Here is a 17,284-nt window from a genome sequence, read left to right on the forward strand (position 1 = left end):
TCAGTTTAAGAGGTGGCAGATAACCCTAAATGGTTTCTCTCCCTCTTTTGCTAATCTCGTTCCTGAATCAGGGAGACCACGCAAAAAAAATACAGGAGGTTTGGGCTATCTCGGGCCATACTCACTCCAGACCGGCTCGCTGATCCGCTGCTGTATGCCACAGATCTCCTTCACCCAGGAGTTCTTGATATTCACTGTACGTGCCTGAAGGAGGTACTTGCGGACCAAGTCTTCCCGTTCATGCCAGATCTCAAATGCCCGGTCATCCCCTTCCACAAGGTCGTTCACATCTATGTTGTTCAGCTGCGCGACAGAAGGACCAGAGAGTCAACACACAGTCAGTGTTCTTAGGGCTGAATTTCAGCCAGGACCTTTCCCACAGCTGAATCCCAGAGTTTAGGACAGTTCATATCTGAACTTAGCTTGTGTGAACCAGAACCATCTTCAATCAAGGTTCAAAATGGAAAAAAATATCGACCAGCAAGTCTGCTGCCAGCATGTACTCTCTTTAGCGGATCTAAGTTGTGCCATTCCCATTACAGCAATATTAGATGCTCCAACAGCAAAGGGATAATTTACATCACTTTTAAAGAGTTTTCATATTGCATGAGCAATGCAACATGGCTTTGGCTGAACAGCAATCAGGATCACTTTGCAAACCTTTCTCCAGTACACCTGACTTTCTGGTTACCAGATATAAATTTTCCTGGGAGTAATTATCACATTTCAGGGAAATACTATCCAGCATTAAAGGGTATCCCAAGGTGGGACACACTGCCATGCACAACTGCAGCGCTGTTGGGCCCAGGAGTAGCACAACTAAGGACTACATGAAAAGAAATTATAGAACAGCCACTCTCTGGACAAAGCACCATTTTTTTTCTTGGAAAATAAAATCCACCTATGAATATTGGTAAAGAAAGAGATAAGGTTTTTCAGAAAGCCTCAAATGGGCTTGTTCACAAACTTTTTTGTTTGGTTGGTTGATTTTTACTGGAGTTGAGCATCTACTGCCTTGTGAGAACTCCTTCTGCAATTTCTTGCAATTTTAACCTGAGCCTTGAATGTCTGAAGATGAGCTGATCAAATCCTCTGAATTTTTCATTTTTAAACAGGAATTGGTGTCAGAAAAGGACATAACCAGCGGAGAGAACCACTGGGAATATACAACTAAATTTACTACAACTGCCAAAACCAAAAATCTACAAATGCTAGCAAACACTATAGACAGAAAAATTCACATCAATATCATGTGCTTATGCAGTTAACTCGATGAGGTAAGAGATGACTGAACACTTGTACATGTCATCCCATTGCTTCCCAGTAAAAACCCACCCATGCTCCTGATAGTTTCTGACATGTTTCTGACAGGTTTAACAGAGAGATGTTGGGATAGACGTAGATTCTACTTGTGCTTCAAAGACTTTTAGAAACAAAGGAACTGCTCAAAAGGATTAGTGAAATGTCCAAGCTGGATATAAATGTTAAGTTCTAAATGACAAAGAAATGCTCTAGGTGAGGGCATAATGATCAGACCTTCATGATGTTCTTGAAGATGTAACTGTAGGTGTCTGTCTTTGTGTCTCGCTTTGGTTTGCAGATCACAATATAGTTTTTGAAGAGGAAGACATGTCTTTTGTGTCCTTTCCAAGCCATCCTAGCTCCTGGAGCTCCTTCCCACACAATGAAGTGGCCCTGATAGGAAAAAGAAGGAAGAGCGCATAGTGATAAATCTGGAATCATTAGCACAATGATGTCTCACCATCATTTTTCAGCGAACAGATAATCAATGTTTACCATCACATCGTCACCTTATGTATCTGTTTTATTACAGCACAGAAGATTGTTTCTAATGCTGAAAGCAATGCATTAGACTGACAGCACCAACAGTGGTGCACACAGCAGTTGTCATTGCATTCTCCTTTAAATAGTATTACTTATTGCCAGAGAAACACAGAGCTCTTGTCAGGCAGGCACACTCTTGGAAATGGCAATGCTAATGGAAAACTGTATTTTGTGTGTTAGGCGGACACTTTATATGTTTACTTGGTCTCCTTCACCAGAGCAGGACATTCATTTCACATGCATCCAGACACACACAGCTCAGTTCGTGATGTGGGCTCCCCCCTGGCATCATTAGGGAGAAGTAAGCACTCTTGGGGTGTGATCAGATGTCTAGATGTGGATAGACGCAAGCCCATCCAAGTGCTACTGTTATTTAGCCTTACAACTTTGCTCAGCCATACACTGCGATTCCCAATAGGATACAAACAGGCAGAGTAAATGTCTTGCCCAGCATGACACAGTAAGTCTACAAAGAAGCAGGAATTTGAGTAAGGGTGTTGAAAGTCTTAGACTGGTGTCCTAATAGCTGCGTCATCTTTCCTCTGTGCCCCTAAACCACACATCTATTTCATGAGAGACACCTGGAGGAGCACACAGGTCTTCCGAAGATCTATGAACAGCTGTGGGAGAAACGTCCATAGGCTGACACAATGTTTTCACATGGAGTACATCCAATGTATGTATGCTGCGCTCCCTTGTATTAAGTTGCCCAGCCCATTAAGCTCTTTGAAAGAACAGTGTAAATTTGAAAACATGTAGATGAAAAGGCTCAGTGAGCTTCTAACACCTGATGAATCAGCAGGAAAAACCCACTGATGCCAGTAATTTCAGGAGCTTGCCAATAGTGAGAGAGGAGGAGAAAAATATAAAATGCTTAAAATGTGGGGGCCCAGAACAAATCTGTTTCTGTTTGATGAGTGGCTTGGAAAGGCAAATGACTATATTATGTATGAATTGCTCTATAAGCATCTATGATCTAGTGCTTCAAACCTTAATCAAGCCAGGACATCCACCTCTCTGAACAGTACGAAAGGCAATAAGCAAATACTCACTCTCAGATATGATTTCTAAAGGAGCTTCTTGTAGGACCTAAGGCTACTTAGAAACTATTGAAGGCAGGCATAGCCCTAACCCTGACTGAGAAATTCCAGTTACCTGTCGGATGGGTTCACCAAGGCTTTCCAAGGTCCCAGGATAATTCTCAATGAGTGAGACATGGAGGTTGTTTTCTGCTCTTCGGGTGAGTGCAGACACAATGGCATAAGCCTGCTCCAGCAACGTGCAGTTTTGGCTATTTCTTGCTTTGTTTCGGATTAATTCCTGTAGAGCAATGAAGAAAATGTTACTGGGCAGTCAGAAAAAGACCCTCAACATTTCCTTGATAGTCAGAGTTTCTCGGTACCTGTTCCAGCTCTTTAATCTGAGCAACTTTATGCCGTTCTTTTACCATATGCTGCTTAGCTACTAAAGTCACTTCTTTCCTACCCATTCTGCAGCCTTAATGTCAATGAGTCTGGCTTTTCCTTACATCAACTGATATTAAACAAAGATAAAGCTTAAGGAAATACCAGATATAATTCTGTGATTCAACACCAAAAAAACCCAAAGCAATCCTAAATGTATCCAATGCATTTCTCTCACGCTTGCCCTGACGATGCCACAAGCCGAGCAGTTCACATGGTAGTGCTAAACTACAAGTCAGTACCAGATTAATAAAGAGAGAGGTTGGAAAAAACACAAAATGGCAGTTATCCTGTTCCGCTCATATTTGTTCCTGTTCCTTCTAGCAATGAAGGCATGGAAAGTCCCTGTGGTTGCTCTCTGTTCCAAGAGAACCTTCAAAATTTTGTTGTTTGTGTGCAGGCATGTGTTTAAAATTAGAAAGTTAATGTTCTTCAAACTATTCAAACTGCTCACTTACGTAACACTAGAATACAGAAATATTTCAGCATGAAATATACCCATCTTCCTGGGTATCCTAGTGCTATTTCTCATGAAAAATACTATTTAAAATGCCACTCTGAAACATTTGTGGTCTGGGCTAGAACCTGGGATAGCAGGACAGATGAAGACTCGAAAGATGAAACATTTCAGGATTGTAGAATGGGACAAAGCTTTTCAGAAAACATAAATTTCATCTTACTAAACATCAGTATGAAATACAAGGAGAGAAAGTGGTAAGTCAGTATCTTACACACTGGAAACTGCTTATTTTTACAAATAATGGTTGCTGAGCGTGAAGCAAATTCATACTTGTCATGCATACATACATACATGTATCCATATATATATATATGCGCATATAAGCATACTTTTTATATACGCATACGCACATATCTAAAGACCCCTCAGATAAAGCTGGCTGAACTTTATGGGGTTGGAGACTGAACATCTACCTGGATTTACATTTAGAAAAGTATTCCGAGAGCACCCTCACTGGTGGTGATTACTGACTGTCCTACTCAAGCAGCTTTCAATTGTATGTTGCATCAGAAGGAAGCCAAGAAATATGAAATATTTTCCTGCACAAGCTACACAAAGAACATAAACATATCTGATATAAGCGTATAAAAGAAACTCTTCACCTTGATTATAGTCTGATACTGCTGGATCCTGTTTATGGGTTTTTCCAGGTAGTGCTGCAGTGGTGGGATAAGTGGCTGTGAAGGGTCTTCATTAGTTAAAATTTCATCTGTGTATCTCTGAAAAAATGCATAGAAGAATGAAGAAAGGTTATAAAGAAAACAGAAAAGATTGCTCCCTGGAAATGCTCATATGATGCTGGTTCATAGACTTAACTCAGCCAAAGCTGGGCAGCTCTGCTGGACCTTACTAGCCCGTAGTTTGGACATCTGCAACCATCCCCCAGCCTTTACCAGACAGTTATCATTTCAGATTGCACAATGTCCAAAACGCTGAATTTGTCTGCTTTTCCAGTGCAGGGCTGACACTGGGGAAATGTGATCCAAAGCTTGCAGAACCAGATGGAGGGACAGGAGAGACCAGTGCTGTCAGCGGGTGGGAGGGCAGGAGTGGGTGAGCTCAGTGCCAGATCTTGGTCGAGAGTGGTCCGTGTGTTTGCAATGCCAGCGACCAGATATCCCAGCACATGGAGCCTGTGACCTGTGCTTCCCACTCCAGATGCCAGCAACCGGAGCCAGTGAGGGTCTCAGCACTGGCACCTGGAGCGGTAAGCACAGGTCACAGGCTCTGCAGGCTGGGATATCAGCCCCAGCTGGACGCATTTGCACCCATGAGCACCACATCAGTTGGAAAGGATAATCCTTTATAAATAAAATATTAATTATATTTTAAATATATATTATATTTTAAAAATAAATTTGCCACAGGTGAAAATGCGTACAACTCACCAGCAAACTTCCATCTGGATAGATGCAGGAGACCCAGGGTCCAGGCATGGACATTAGGGAGGCTGAGAGCTTGTGCTGGTAACTTGAAGGATCTGTGAATGTGGGGCGAGTGTGAACATGTGCATTTCTTTTCTAGCAAACATCAGGTTGGACTAGCTGCTGAGTAGGAGGCTCATGGAGAGGGTAAAAGCACTCAGGCTCAGCACACAGGTATTGGACAGAGGGGCCATGCTTGCTACTCAAAGGGTCCACAAATATGCATGTGCTCATGGATCTGGAGCGTTGTGTGTACCCATTTTCACTAGTGAACTTCACTCCTGAGCAGCTGGAGCAGAGAAACAGGATTTGCCTATCTATACCTACGATTTATGTGAGTTTGCTTGGTTTTATACTGTCTCAAAACATCCCTTAATTACAACCATATTCATAGCTGTATAAACTTTATAATATTCATAAATGGATAAGCGTATGTAATTATGCTCCCATCTTGGTTGCACCTACCAGGAAGAGCTAGAGAGTGAACGCAGAATTATTATATTTGGCCAAGATTTCCCACAAAAAAAAAAAAAATCCTTTTCAGGATCACATTTGATTAATAACTACATTTCTTGCTGCAGTGGGTTATAGGGTGCATGTTCCGCAGGTACTTTGGCTAATGTTTTACCTTGTAGAATTCCTGGACAGCTTTGCTGACCACAATCGACTCAGCCTGTACCCTCCCCACCAGGTACTGGATGTACTTATTAAAATCTGTTTCGTGCTTGATAAAGCACATGGCCACATCATCATCAGTGTCACATTTCTGCAAGCCTCGGAGGAAGACACTGCGGAGACAAAGAATAAAGGACATTTGAGGAGAAGGTGATGGAGTGAGGCTGGAACACAGCCCTGGCAGCCAGGCTTTTAAATCAGGCAATTTCAGGTTCAGAGAGATTAAAGGGAATGACTGGGGGAAACGAGGGGTGCTGCCACATTAGCATTAAACTTCTCACTGCCTCTTCATCCAGCATGGTGCTGTCCCTCATAATTCGGATGTATGAAATGCCCTGCAAGGAAGGTAGGGGTAACTTTCCAGGGCTTAGCTCAAGCTGGGAAGTTAACCCTTCCCCAGATCCTTATGCCTCAGTCTAAGGATCAAGGAGCCACCCACATGAGTGAAGACAGAGATCCCCACGGCTTCACAAAGGGTGTTGAGACAGGTTCACATGCATGAAGATTTTTAGCAGTGTTGGCAGCTGATGACATGCATCACCTCTTGCAGCTGAAGTTACTTTTGGGGAAAAACAAGCAGAGAGGCAGGTAGAAGAGAGAGGAGGGGGTAGAAAAGAGAAGAAAAATCTTTCCTCGTGACCCAGCCAGGAAAACTGCCAGATGGCCCACGTAAGCATCTTCCCCATTGCAGAAGCGGTGTCCCCCGTAATGCTTTTCCCAGGGTAATTATATACGTTTCATCATAGACTGCTCAAACTCCTTACTGGCTGCTCCTGCTTCCAATGCTACCAGCACCAGTGGGAGCACACGCTGATCAGGGAAGATGCTGCGTGCTCACTGATCATTGAGCTTTGTGTGTGAGTATTATTGACACCCCCGACCCAATGTAAGCCAAAAGTTAGGACCACAGAGTAGGAAAATGGGGAAGAAAGGGTGATTCTCATGCTTTTGGCAGGGTCTTTCCACGACAGCAAGGGTCTCAAGGTGTAAAAGCAAGCCCCTTAGAAGTGGAAAACCTAAGGCACATAAGACATTGTACAACACCTCTTCTTCCTGGTGAGTAAAAGTATTTCAGCCTGGACTTTGGGAAGTTGCTTTGTGAGCAGCAGATCTGCAGTAAATCCTTTCTTGGAGCAGGCAGAGGCATTGCGCCAAGGTGCTGTGCCTGGGCAGCCTGCTTCAGCTGGGTGTGTTTTGAATGCATAGAGGCTGGCATCAGTTTTAGATGAATGTGCATCTCTATGAAGACACCACTGAAGTGCTTTTTACAAAAACCATGCTGCCTTTTTGTAATAATTCACTGTTTCTCTGTCAAATTCGCTTAAAAGGGTAAGAAATAAGCTAGACATATGAAGCCTTATAGCTCTGAAGGGTATTACAGGAGTCCCAGCCTTGTGCTATGCCATCATCTATCATCCCAAAAGGACCATTGATTCCCTTGCACTTTAGCACTGCCAGTGCTCCACATCCTTCACAGTAATAATAGTACTGTGGCTCTCACACCAGGTATGTCAGCCTGAACAGACAATTTGGTCTCGAATGAAGGCATGTGGAAATGCCCACCTGGAATGGAAGCGAGCAATGTCATCAACATTTCTGAAGATGGTGGATTTCTGACTAGCGACAGCTCCTGGGACATTGGAACAGGTCTCAGTGTACTTAAGGTGATGAGTCTGGAGGAACTGGAGATCCTGAATGTAATCCTCTTCCGAGATCAGCAGCTCTTGAATAAGAACACTGAAGGGAAGACAAATAAGCAAAAAGAAATCACAGAAAAATTATCACAACTCATCAATCCTTGACATGCTGAGAGACTTTTAGGCTCTAAAGTAGAGATACATGATCGGAGGAACAGACTCCCTGGAGTGTGTTGGCTAGATCCTCTCTGACCATCAGAGGAACTTGGACACCCTACTCATGGAGTGACATCTACCTCTCTCTTACAGACATCTGCTCCTAGGGCAGATAAAACAGAGCGTGAGTAACAAAAGGATCTATGTGAAGTAGACAGTAGCAATTTCAACGCCACTTGATGCAATCAAGAAAGCAAGTATCTCCATGACAGCACGCTCAGTAGTGTGTGCACTGCAAGGGAGCACTCAAGGTTGAGTGCTTTCACTCCCTCTTTAGACATCACCCTCAGATACAGGGCACCCCAAAGCACAGAGGTACTGTAGCTTAGGATTTTGTGAAATCTGAGAGCTTCCAGAATCTGCATCCTGTAAAGCTCTCCTTTCAAGTCATCCAGTATGATTTAGATTGCCTGGACTTCTCGTAGGCTGAAATCAACAACAAAACCCAACCAAAGACCACTAATGACCAGTCTGAGAGTCATGGGTTTGCTTGATTCTGGGGAAAGGGAGGTGGCAGGACTCAACAGAACAAAACCAGTGACTCTGGCAGGAGGGACCTAGATGTCAACACTCATGTCAGTTCAAGAGGCAGGGAAAATCAAAGGTGCAAATACCAAATGACACGGGCTCACCTCAGCTTCCTTTTATATTCATCTTCAGAAACAAATTCCCCAGGGAACTCGGGAGCTTCTGTTGTTCCCCACTCTGGTGACAACTAAAATACAACAAAAAATAAATGTTATTCTTTTAAGCTAACAGTGCATGCTGAGGAATATCCCTCATGTATTCACAGTCCCTTTCAACAATTCCTAAACCAGTGTGGAATTTCTTTCTTGCTGGAGGATGATTAGGTCTTTCAAACCCAGGCACCCCTGCACACGTACAGAAATACTGTCTAATCAAAACACTAAAAAGTCCATCATGTCACAGACCCCTTCAACAATGTCCTCATCCACCACTCCTTGCAAAAGGGATGGCTCTAAACTGCAACAAGAGCAGGTAATTTTACATTAAAAAAACCCATCATATGATCAGTCACCTTTAATTTCTTGTCCAGATAAGCTGGAGATACCCATCCCTGTCGAGAGGGGCTAGATTTAGTGGGTTTAGTTCTGACCAGCCATTTCAGAGGATGAGCTGAATCAAGGACCTCCACATATTGGCCTTCTTTCAAAGTGATGGTCTCTCTGTCAGGTGCAGCAGGTATGTAGTCAGCTGTGACCATGTAGACGTCAAAGATCTGCAGGCATAAAGTGACAGTCATTTTGTGCTCTGAAAATAGAATGCAGTAACACCAGCAGAATGTAAGTGCTTAACTGTGTCTAATGTTTCATTGTCCAGCCCTTGTACAGCAAAAAGAATCAGTGTTTGCTTTTTGCAAGTGGAAGACTAAAGCTCTAGGAGGCTCAGGCCATATTTTCAAAAATATCTATTTGAGGTGGTTTGGATTTACATCATGAAACAGTGGATTTTTCTTCCAAGGCAAAACACAAAGAGTGGTCCTGAAAATGTCAAGTAAGGTAACAATTCCAAAGTTTCAATTTTATTTTATTTTATTTTATTTTTAGGAAGTGTTTGAAATGAATACCCTGAAGTTTTCCAATTTTCACAAAATTCACATTTTTCTCATTAAAAATTTCTCAACAAAATTCTTCTGACCAACTCTGTCCAAGGTTGCAGAAAATCAACCTCTGAGTTTCTGAAGCTCAGCCATGAAAGCGAAAGATGCCAAATAATGGATATATTTGGACCATGTTGACTTGAACAACCTGTTCAAGATCCCACAGCAAGCATCAGAATTTGATTCTCTGTGCTTTATATCACAGACTCGATACTTCACTACTAAGTGTAACTACTAAAGTGAAGTACATCCCTAAAGGCAACAGAGATCCTTAAACTATAGGAGATGGATCATTCTAAGTGAAGTTTTCTCCTTGCGTCAAACTTGTCTATAAAGATATACCTCTCCTCTGGAATCACCATCTTCAGATTCAGAGGAGGACTCCTGAGCAATGGATGAAGGTCTGGATCGTCCATGGCGAGGAGATGCAGAGGGCGTTTTTGATTCATCATCACTTTCTGCACCTGGCACTCGAAGCGTAGCTAAAAAGCAGAGGAACAGCAAAGTATGAAATAAAGATCCCCAATTTGAACAAGAATCAAACCTATAATAATTCTCAATTTCATAAAATCAAATATTCCCTGGGAAGAGCATTTGTAGTATTTAGTGTGGTCTCCTATTGATACTTAGGATTAAATAAATTATTGAGACGTTTTAATACAGGAGGTTGCATGCCTACAAATATTGCTGCTGCACTGCAAGAACTTTTGTAGGAGAGGTAATTCCTCTATTTTTGCTTCAAGACAAAATTTTACTACACGACAATCAGTATATGATGCACAAACCAGGATTTTTTTTTGTGTCATTCAGCAACTCATTGGATTACTGCACAGCTATGCACAGTTTTCAGCCTCAACTTGATGTTAAAACCCCACTGAGGGCTAAAATTTGAGGACGTGGGAAGTCTTCAAAACAGGATTGCTTTCAGACTCCAGAGTGATGAGTATCTGAGGAGCTCAAAATACCCAAGATGTTCAAAATACACTTCCATTTTACAACCTGCCCTCCACTCTAAAGCTTAAAGTTATTCCTGCATAAACACTATGCATAAAATGGAGACTAGCCATCTTAGTTTACTGTATTTTTTTTTCTAGTTCAAAACCGTAAATTAAGACATGTAGTTTGGATGGACTCTTAAATTCTTAGTCCTAAGCATTTACCAATGTTCATACGCTTATGAGGATGACTGTCTCAAATCTTCATAAATCTCACTGATATTTAAGTCCAAATGATATCTTTAAAAAAAAAAATGCATATTTTTCTACATTGATTAAATTGTGTTTGCCAAGTTCCTTACCCTGACTTATTTTTGCAGATACCATTTCTGAGATACGTGAGGTGAGTTTCTGGAAGAACTCTTCTGAGCCAACATCAGCTAATGAAATAGGGCTTTTGGGTACACCTTCTCTACCAGCTTCAAGGTCTCCTAGAAAAGAGAGAATTTTGTATTAAGCAGGCAATAGCACTGGACAGTCATCTTTTTTGAGTAACAAAAGCTTCTGTGGAAGGTCTGATTTTCTTTACTTCCCCGTTTTTAAAACTGTGCTTGCTCATATTTCATCTAAATAATTCACCCTTGAACGGAGACCAGTCCTGAAAAGTTCCAACATATCAGACAGCTTCAAGAAAACTGGACAACAGTAGTTGGCAATCTTGAAACTCATGTTCTCAGCTGCAGACATGCACGGCAGGAGTAGGAGAGAGAAAACAGCTTCTCTTACCTTCTCTTGTTTCAGAGGGATGAATAGCTCTGAAAAAGAAAAAGCAGAGTTAAAAGTTAAAATAAAATGTGAAGTAAGGAGAACTAAAGGAGAAACAGACCCTCCTCACACCTCATACGTGCAGGCTGGGAATACCGAAGGTGGGACTCTGGTCTGGGCTGCAGGTGCTGGCAGGTGATACTCACCAGGGCCCCTGTATGAAATGAGAACTGGGGCACCTGGCTCATATGGGCACAGAAACACTTGGGTGTCCTAATCTTTGAGCCAAATCCCATCTGAGAATTCTCCTTATTCCTGACTTTTATTTCAAACTGTTTCATGAGAAGACCTGGCTGCTTAGCGAGTAGGTTGCAGAATGGAGCAGCCTCCATCTCCCTGGTGCCACTGGGACTTTATTCCCAGCTAACACTGAAATAAAACCGTTACAGTTGGAGACATTATGTCCAGTGGGATCTGTGGTCTCAGTCACTTCTCAGTGAACTGATGCTCACCAATTTCCAGTGGTCTCACCAGGAAACCAAGGACTGGAGAATAAGCAGATGCTGTGGTCCTGCCAAGAGGTCTGCTCCCACCACAGCAGGATGCCTGTGTGTTGGGACACAAGCCGACTGCTGGCACTGCAGTGGCTTTGAGGTCCAAGGAGACCCTTGCTACACTGACAGCTTTTGCCAGCTCCAAATCCATTCATGCCAGCAGGAAAGGGACAGGAGTTTCTCTTGTCAACACTGAGTGAAAACAGACATGTTTTCACAGACGTGAAGAGCTACCAGCATGTACTTGCCTGTGATGAAGACCACATGTGGTGTTTCCCAAAAACTACAGCTGTCACAATACTAATACCCTGAAGGCAACATCTCTGCCATTCCTGTGGGAAGCAGGATATAAATGTTCATTGCACAAGCTGCTCTTCCCTAATTCTCTGTTAGTACATAGGAAGCACGAGGAAGCTCGCTCCACTCGATATATGATAAGCCATATTATCACTAAGGATGCTTAACAGAGCCTGGGCACATCCTTGGGACAGGTAGCAGTGGAACAGCTGAATTCAGACTGCACCCTTCTTCACTTTCTTCACACTTCAGAGGAAGACTGGTCAAGCCTTTTAGGCTAGACACACTCCAGAAGCTAATGTGTGTCCAGGTGGGTACCGCTTTTCAGATTTTATCTACCTAGTACCCAAGGCATGAATCGTGCAGATTATTCGCCAGGTGCATTTGTAAACAAGAAGTTTGGGAGCAGACCCTTTCCATCATCATCTTTTTTGGTGAAGCACCAGTATATTTCAGTGTTGGCAGGTAGCAGTCAGACCTTGACCCTGTGATTTTTTTTGGCATTCTGCTTAGGAGATGGAAAAGTAGCAAGAGTTTTATATGACCTACCCAATTTGATATTTTTTTTCCCTCCTTGTTCCTATCCTCCCTGATAATCAAGCATAAATGGCTGACACTGGTGCTAGAGTATTTACAGCATTTTCCATCCTAGGACCTCAAACTATTTTACCTCTGGTGCTAAGACATGAAAATAAGATGTCCAAAGTGAACACTGCCCAAAAGTGACTCACGGGAACTTCTGCAGGGTGGTACCTGCACTGCTGCCCTTCGGCATGGGGGGCTGACCACTTACCCCAGTGTGGTCATGATGGCTTCCGACACCATCACGCGCTCCTGGGTCAGAACTTCAGCCTCTTTCACTGCAAGATTAGAGTTTATCATTAGAGGACAGAAGGCAGATAAAGTCCTTTTGAATGTATTTAATGTAGGCATGTTTTCTAGACACGGATTACTGGGAACACTGGAATACTGAATCTGCCCTGTTAGCAGCTCCTGACCTGGGATACATACTCCCACTCATATGATGCAAATAGTTTGCTCCTCTTCCTGTTCACATAGATGTATGATTAGCCCATTTCTCTACACTGCTCAAGCTATGCTCCTGTAGCGCTTGCTACAGCAAAAATATGGGATGCAAGGAAGGATAACAGAAAAATGGAGCCCTTCACAGTGCCGCCCCTACTCCCAGCCTATGTTTGCTTTTCCCCCATCTTAATAAAGGAATTGTGCCAAGAGAGCCCCTGGAAAGGTCTGCAAAAGGGGAAATCAAGGAACTCTAGCTGCCTTAAGGCAATTCTCCAGCGCAAATTACCTTAGCAGAGTGAAGCACTCAAAATAATTTTTGAAATGCTGACTTTTTCTAGCATTACTAGAATTACTTAGCATTGCCTTTCTTCCTTTCCTTTTCTTCTGTGCTTAATTTGGTTGTTTCTTACACTTGTCTTCTGTTTATACAGAAAAGATGCTGCTGTTAATCCAAGATAGGGTCAGAAATCTAAAGCATTGTGGAAGCAAAGAGTATAATCATTTGCAAGGCAAGCGAAGTCATGGCTAAGCTTGGCAAAATGCTTTTTTTTTCAGTTGTAATTTGATTAATTTCCTTATCAGTCATAGTTGTTTTTCTCTTAGGCACTGTATAAACAGCAACATGGAGAATGTGTTTGTATTGCAACAAAGACTTACCATCTGCAACTTCCACGGTGGCCGTGCAGATGGACTGGCCAGCCTTGTTGGTAGCAATGCATGTGTAAGCTCCACTGTACTTCTTTTTAACATCCAACAGGATTAGACTGTGATGCATATTTGAACTGGCAAGTTTATAGCCAGGAGTTTCTGGTTTGATCCACAGGATGTCTTCCTGAGACTCTTCTTTCAGCCAAGTAATAGTTGGTGGTGGATGTCCTAAAGGAGAACCAACGCAACGAGCTCTGATTTTCCTAATTCACTAATTCCTAATTCACACAGCCTTGCTGTGAATAAATGCTATTTTGATCTGTTTCCTGATACTTTTCCAACAATGACAGGCATAATATATAACAAAGGAACATAAACCTTTCTACAGCACACTCACAAGGATGCTAAACATTTTTTTAAAACCAAAACTGTAAATCAACACATCTTCATAAGACTACTAAGTGTTACTATCCCCATTTTTGAAAACAGGACAATGGAGGTGAGGATGAGTAAGATGCTTTTCTGTAAAGCACGTAAAGTCTTCTACAAAGTTGGAAGTCAAGTCCCAGACTTCAGGTACAGAAGACAAGGTTACAATGGCTTGGGCCAGGCAGAGTCAGAATGTGTTATGAAGTTATGCAATTTAAGTGCTATGCAGAGAGGCAAGCTATCTATCCACTTACCTTCAACTTTCACAGACAATGTGATGCTTGCACCTTTTTTCACCTTTTTATTGGTAAATCTTTCCAGGAACCTTGGCGGTATCAGCTGCTCATGGGAATCTGAAAGTGACATCATTGATGAAATATGGTGACACTGCCTCTGTGAGTTTAGACTGCTGAAAAATTCCTAGAGGTTCTGTTATCACCTGCTATGGCTTCTCTCACCTGTTTCTGATGGCTCTTCTTTCTCATCATGATCTGTAACACAAGGGAAAAAAATGACAAATGCAAATGCCTTTCTGTCTGTGAGTTGAACGGGGGGGGGGGGGGGGCGGGGCGGGAAGTGGCTGCAGGAGATCACTCCTTACAGGAGAGATTACACAGAAATGTTAATATGATTTACGAGAGGCCTGCAGTTTTAATAAAGTGAAGCATTAAAGATAATGAGGTTGGGCAGGAATTCAACGTCTGTTTATGAAATAACAGTCAGACCCTAGAGAAGTGACATGTCCCATCTTCGGGACACACAGTAATGTATAGGTGAACCGAGATTAAAGCACATCAGCTTTTATCTACAGACTTCCCCATCTCACTCAACTTAACCTTGGTAGGCTTTCTCAAGAAAAACAGCTATATACAGTGGGAAGAGCCCCTGGAATAGAGAAAAGCAGATGCCAAAAAGAGTGCAATAGCTACCTTTGACTACCAGCCTGGCCGATGAATATGCAGAACCAGCGGAGTTGATGACAAATATTGAGTACTGGCCAGCATCTGCCTTAGTGACGTCACGGATTTCCAGCGAGTGGAATTCATTTTTATCAGTCTTCAGGATGCGGTCGGAGGCCTTTAACGGCTGTCCATTTTTGAACCAGTAGAGACGAGGCTGCGGGTACCCTGCGAGGAGCAGTCACAGACACAGAGAATGGAATGCATTGGCAACACTGATTTGGGAACATCTGCTTCTAAGCAGGAGCCAAGGAATCCTCAGCTCTGCCCAGGGCTCTCCTTGAAGGATTTACACAATTAGGAATAGCTGCAAACTCATGAAATTCCACTTAGAATTTCAGAAGAACTGTTCACGTTTTTTCCTGTCTCATCAGTTTCTGGCCCTCCCCATATTGGCTGCATGTGCAAATGCCTTCCAAGTTGGAAAGGTAACACCTAGGTCTGGTTTGCAACATACACAAAGAGAAAATTGAAGCCCAGACAGTTCTCATCGGTTTATAGGCAGCTATCAGAGAAAACAGGAGGATCCCTACCTCTCCCTATCACACACAGTCAACATCAGGAGGATGATTTTACCGGTTTTAGGTTGTAGCAGCAACGTCCTCATAGAGTAAGGCAAGCCCAGGACTGTTTCATTTATTAAAGAGAATAAAGGACACCCTCAATATCTTTTTTTTTTTTTTTTAATTATTCCTTATTGCTCCTCTAAAACTAATGTGCTCAGAGAATTGCAGGACTCAGTTTTCAGAAGCAGATGTCTAGAATTACGCCTGGAGACCTGGACTCAGAATGAGACAATTCATCTGCCTGAGTCTGCTGCAAAAGGCAACGTTCATCAGCACGAACACACTCTTCCAGCTGGTTTGTGCAAAGATGGTGCAAGACGCAGGGAGTGGGGTCACAGCTACAGAAAAGCACATTGGAAAACCTTGTCCAGCACTTCGACCTGGCAGCAAACCTGGAACAACTGACAGTGCTGTGGGCTCCTCTCACCTTTCACCTTCAGGTGAAATTTAGCCAGTGATGCTCCAGGTGCCACATGAATATCATGAAGCTCATCAAAGATCTGGGGTAACTGCTCCTCCTCAGTGGTAGATTCCTCCTGTTCTCGGCTAAGAAGGAAGTAGAATCAGAAAGAAGAAAGTCAGCAAGCCAGAGGAGAGTTAGGAATCAGCATCACTTATTTTAGGTGAATTCAGCCTGTGGGTTTTGTCATCATGATAACAAATTCAGCACCACGTGACATCAAAAGTAAGGGAGTGATACCGTGCAGAAACATCCCGGCTAGCCTGAGGCCAGCCAGAGCAAGTTTGCACACAATAAATGTCCGGCTGTTGCAGTTATTGCATCTCAGCTGATCTGGCTGTTCCTTTATGACATTAAACCAGCCCTGCTAGCTATAGCAAGGCCAGGCTTGACATAAATAAACGTATTGATCTTACCAAGACAGAAATCGAAAAGAGCGAGAGTTCAGTATTTTACCTTGAAATATATTCTTTGGCACTGTAGTAAGAAGATGTCTCTGTGGCATCTGCTGCCGTCTCATAGTCAGTGCTGGTCACTGTTAAGTGGAAAAGGAATTGTTTTCTATATTCTGAGCTTTGAAACTATTTTTTTTTTAATCTAATTGTCGTTTCTCTACTAATTTGCATGACTGGCAGGTTGATCTCACACTGCTGCTGCAGCAGGATCCCACACATCCCTGAATCATGGAAAACACCTCTGTTTATCTGGAAAGCTTTGCTCTGAGCCTTGCCTTGGGGTTGGCAAAACCCAACTGAACCCAAGAGGTGTGCAAGTGAAATGTTTTAAGGGCAACGCAAACATTATTTTTTTTAGTGTAAATGGTGTTTTTCCTGAAAAAAAAACCCCACAACAACCAAATGTATCCACCTCTCAGCAGCACCCCATCCCCTGGTTTTTCTACAGTGATTTTAAGACTTACAGTCCACTCGAAGCTCAGCCTTGGTTGAAGCAACTCCCATGTTGTTTTCAGCAAGGCAACGGTAAACACCCATGTCAGTGGGGACCACAGCTGTGATGATCAGCTGATGGCACCCTTCCTGGTCCTCATTGATCATGTAATGATCGTTTTCTTCAATAGCTTTCCCGTCCTTGAACCAGCGAACTGTGGGGAGCGGTTTGCCAACGACAATGCAGTCGAAGCTGACTGGATATCCATCTTGCACCTCTTGGTTTTGGAGCTCAGTCATGAACATGGGAGCTAAAGTCAGGGTAGTTAGGAAAGAAGAGAGATAAAACTTGGTTGT

General features: G+C 42.8%; 1 protein-coding gene across 1 annotated transcript in view; it reads right to left on the reverse strand.

Annotated features, from left to right (window-relative positions):
• Nucleotides 1-17,284, reverse strand: part of OBSCN (obscurin, cytoskeletal calmodulin and titin-interacting RhoGEF) — a 184,266-nt gene that overhangs the window by 48,376 nt on the left and 118,606 nt on the right. The window contains exons 69-87 of the mRNA XM_055805894.1: nt 16,960-17,238; nt 16,497-16,575; nt 16,008-16,126; nt 14,985-15,182; nt 14,514-14,546; nt 14,310-14,408; nt 13,636-13,854; nt 12,746-12,812; nt 11,123-11,151; nt 10,699-10,827; nt 9,744-9,883; nt 8,820-9,020; nt 8,413-8,495; nt 7,491-7,664; nt 5,881-6,040; nt 4,431-4,547; nt 3,001-3,165; nt 1,537-1,695; nt 126-303 (exon numbers count right to left, since the gene is read on the reverse strand). Coding sequence (XP_055661869.1) covers nt 126-303; nt 1,537-1,695; nt 3,001-3,165; nt 4,431-4,547; nt 5,881-6,040; nt 7,491-7,664; nt 8,413-8,495; nt 8,820-9,020; nt 9,744-9,883; nt 10,699-10,827; nt 11,123-11,151; nt 12,746-12,812; nt 13,636-13,854; nt 14,310-14,408; nt 14,514-14,546; nt 14,985-15,182; nt 16,008-16,126; nt 16,497-16,575; nt 16,960-17,238 — 2,628 coding nt within the window. The remainder of the gene's footprint in view (nt 1-125; nt 304-1,536; nt 1,696-3,000; nt 3,166-4,430; nt 4,548-5,880; nt 6,041-7,490; nt 7,665-8,412; nt 8,496-8,819; nt 9,021-9,743; nt 9,884-10,698; nt 10,828-11,122; nt 11,152-12,745; nt 12,813-13,635; nt 13,855-14,309; nt 14,409-14,513; nt 14,547-14,984; nt 15,183-16,007; nt 16,127-16,496; nt 16,576-16,959; nt 17,239-17,284) is intronic.

This window comes from Falco peregrinus, chromosome 5 (assembly GCF_023634155.1).
Source record: "Falco peregrinus isolate bFalPer1 chromosome 5, bFalPer1.pri, whole genome shotgun sequence".
NCBI lineage: Eukaryota > Metazoa > Chordata > Aves > Falconiformes > Falconidae > Falco > Falco peregrinus.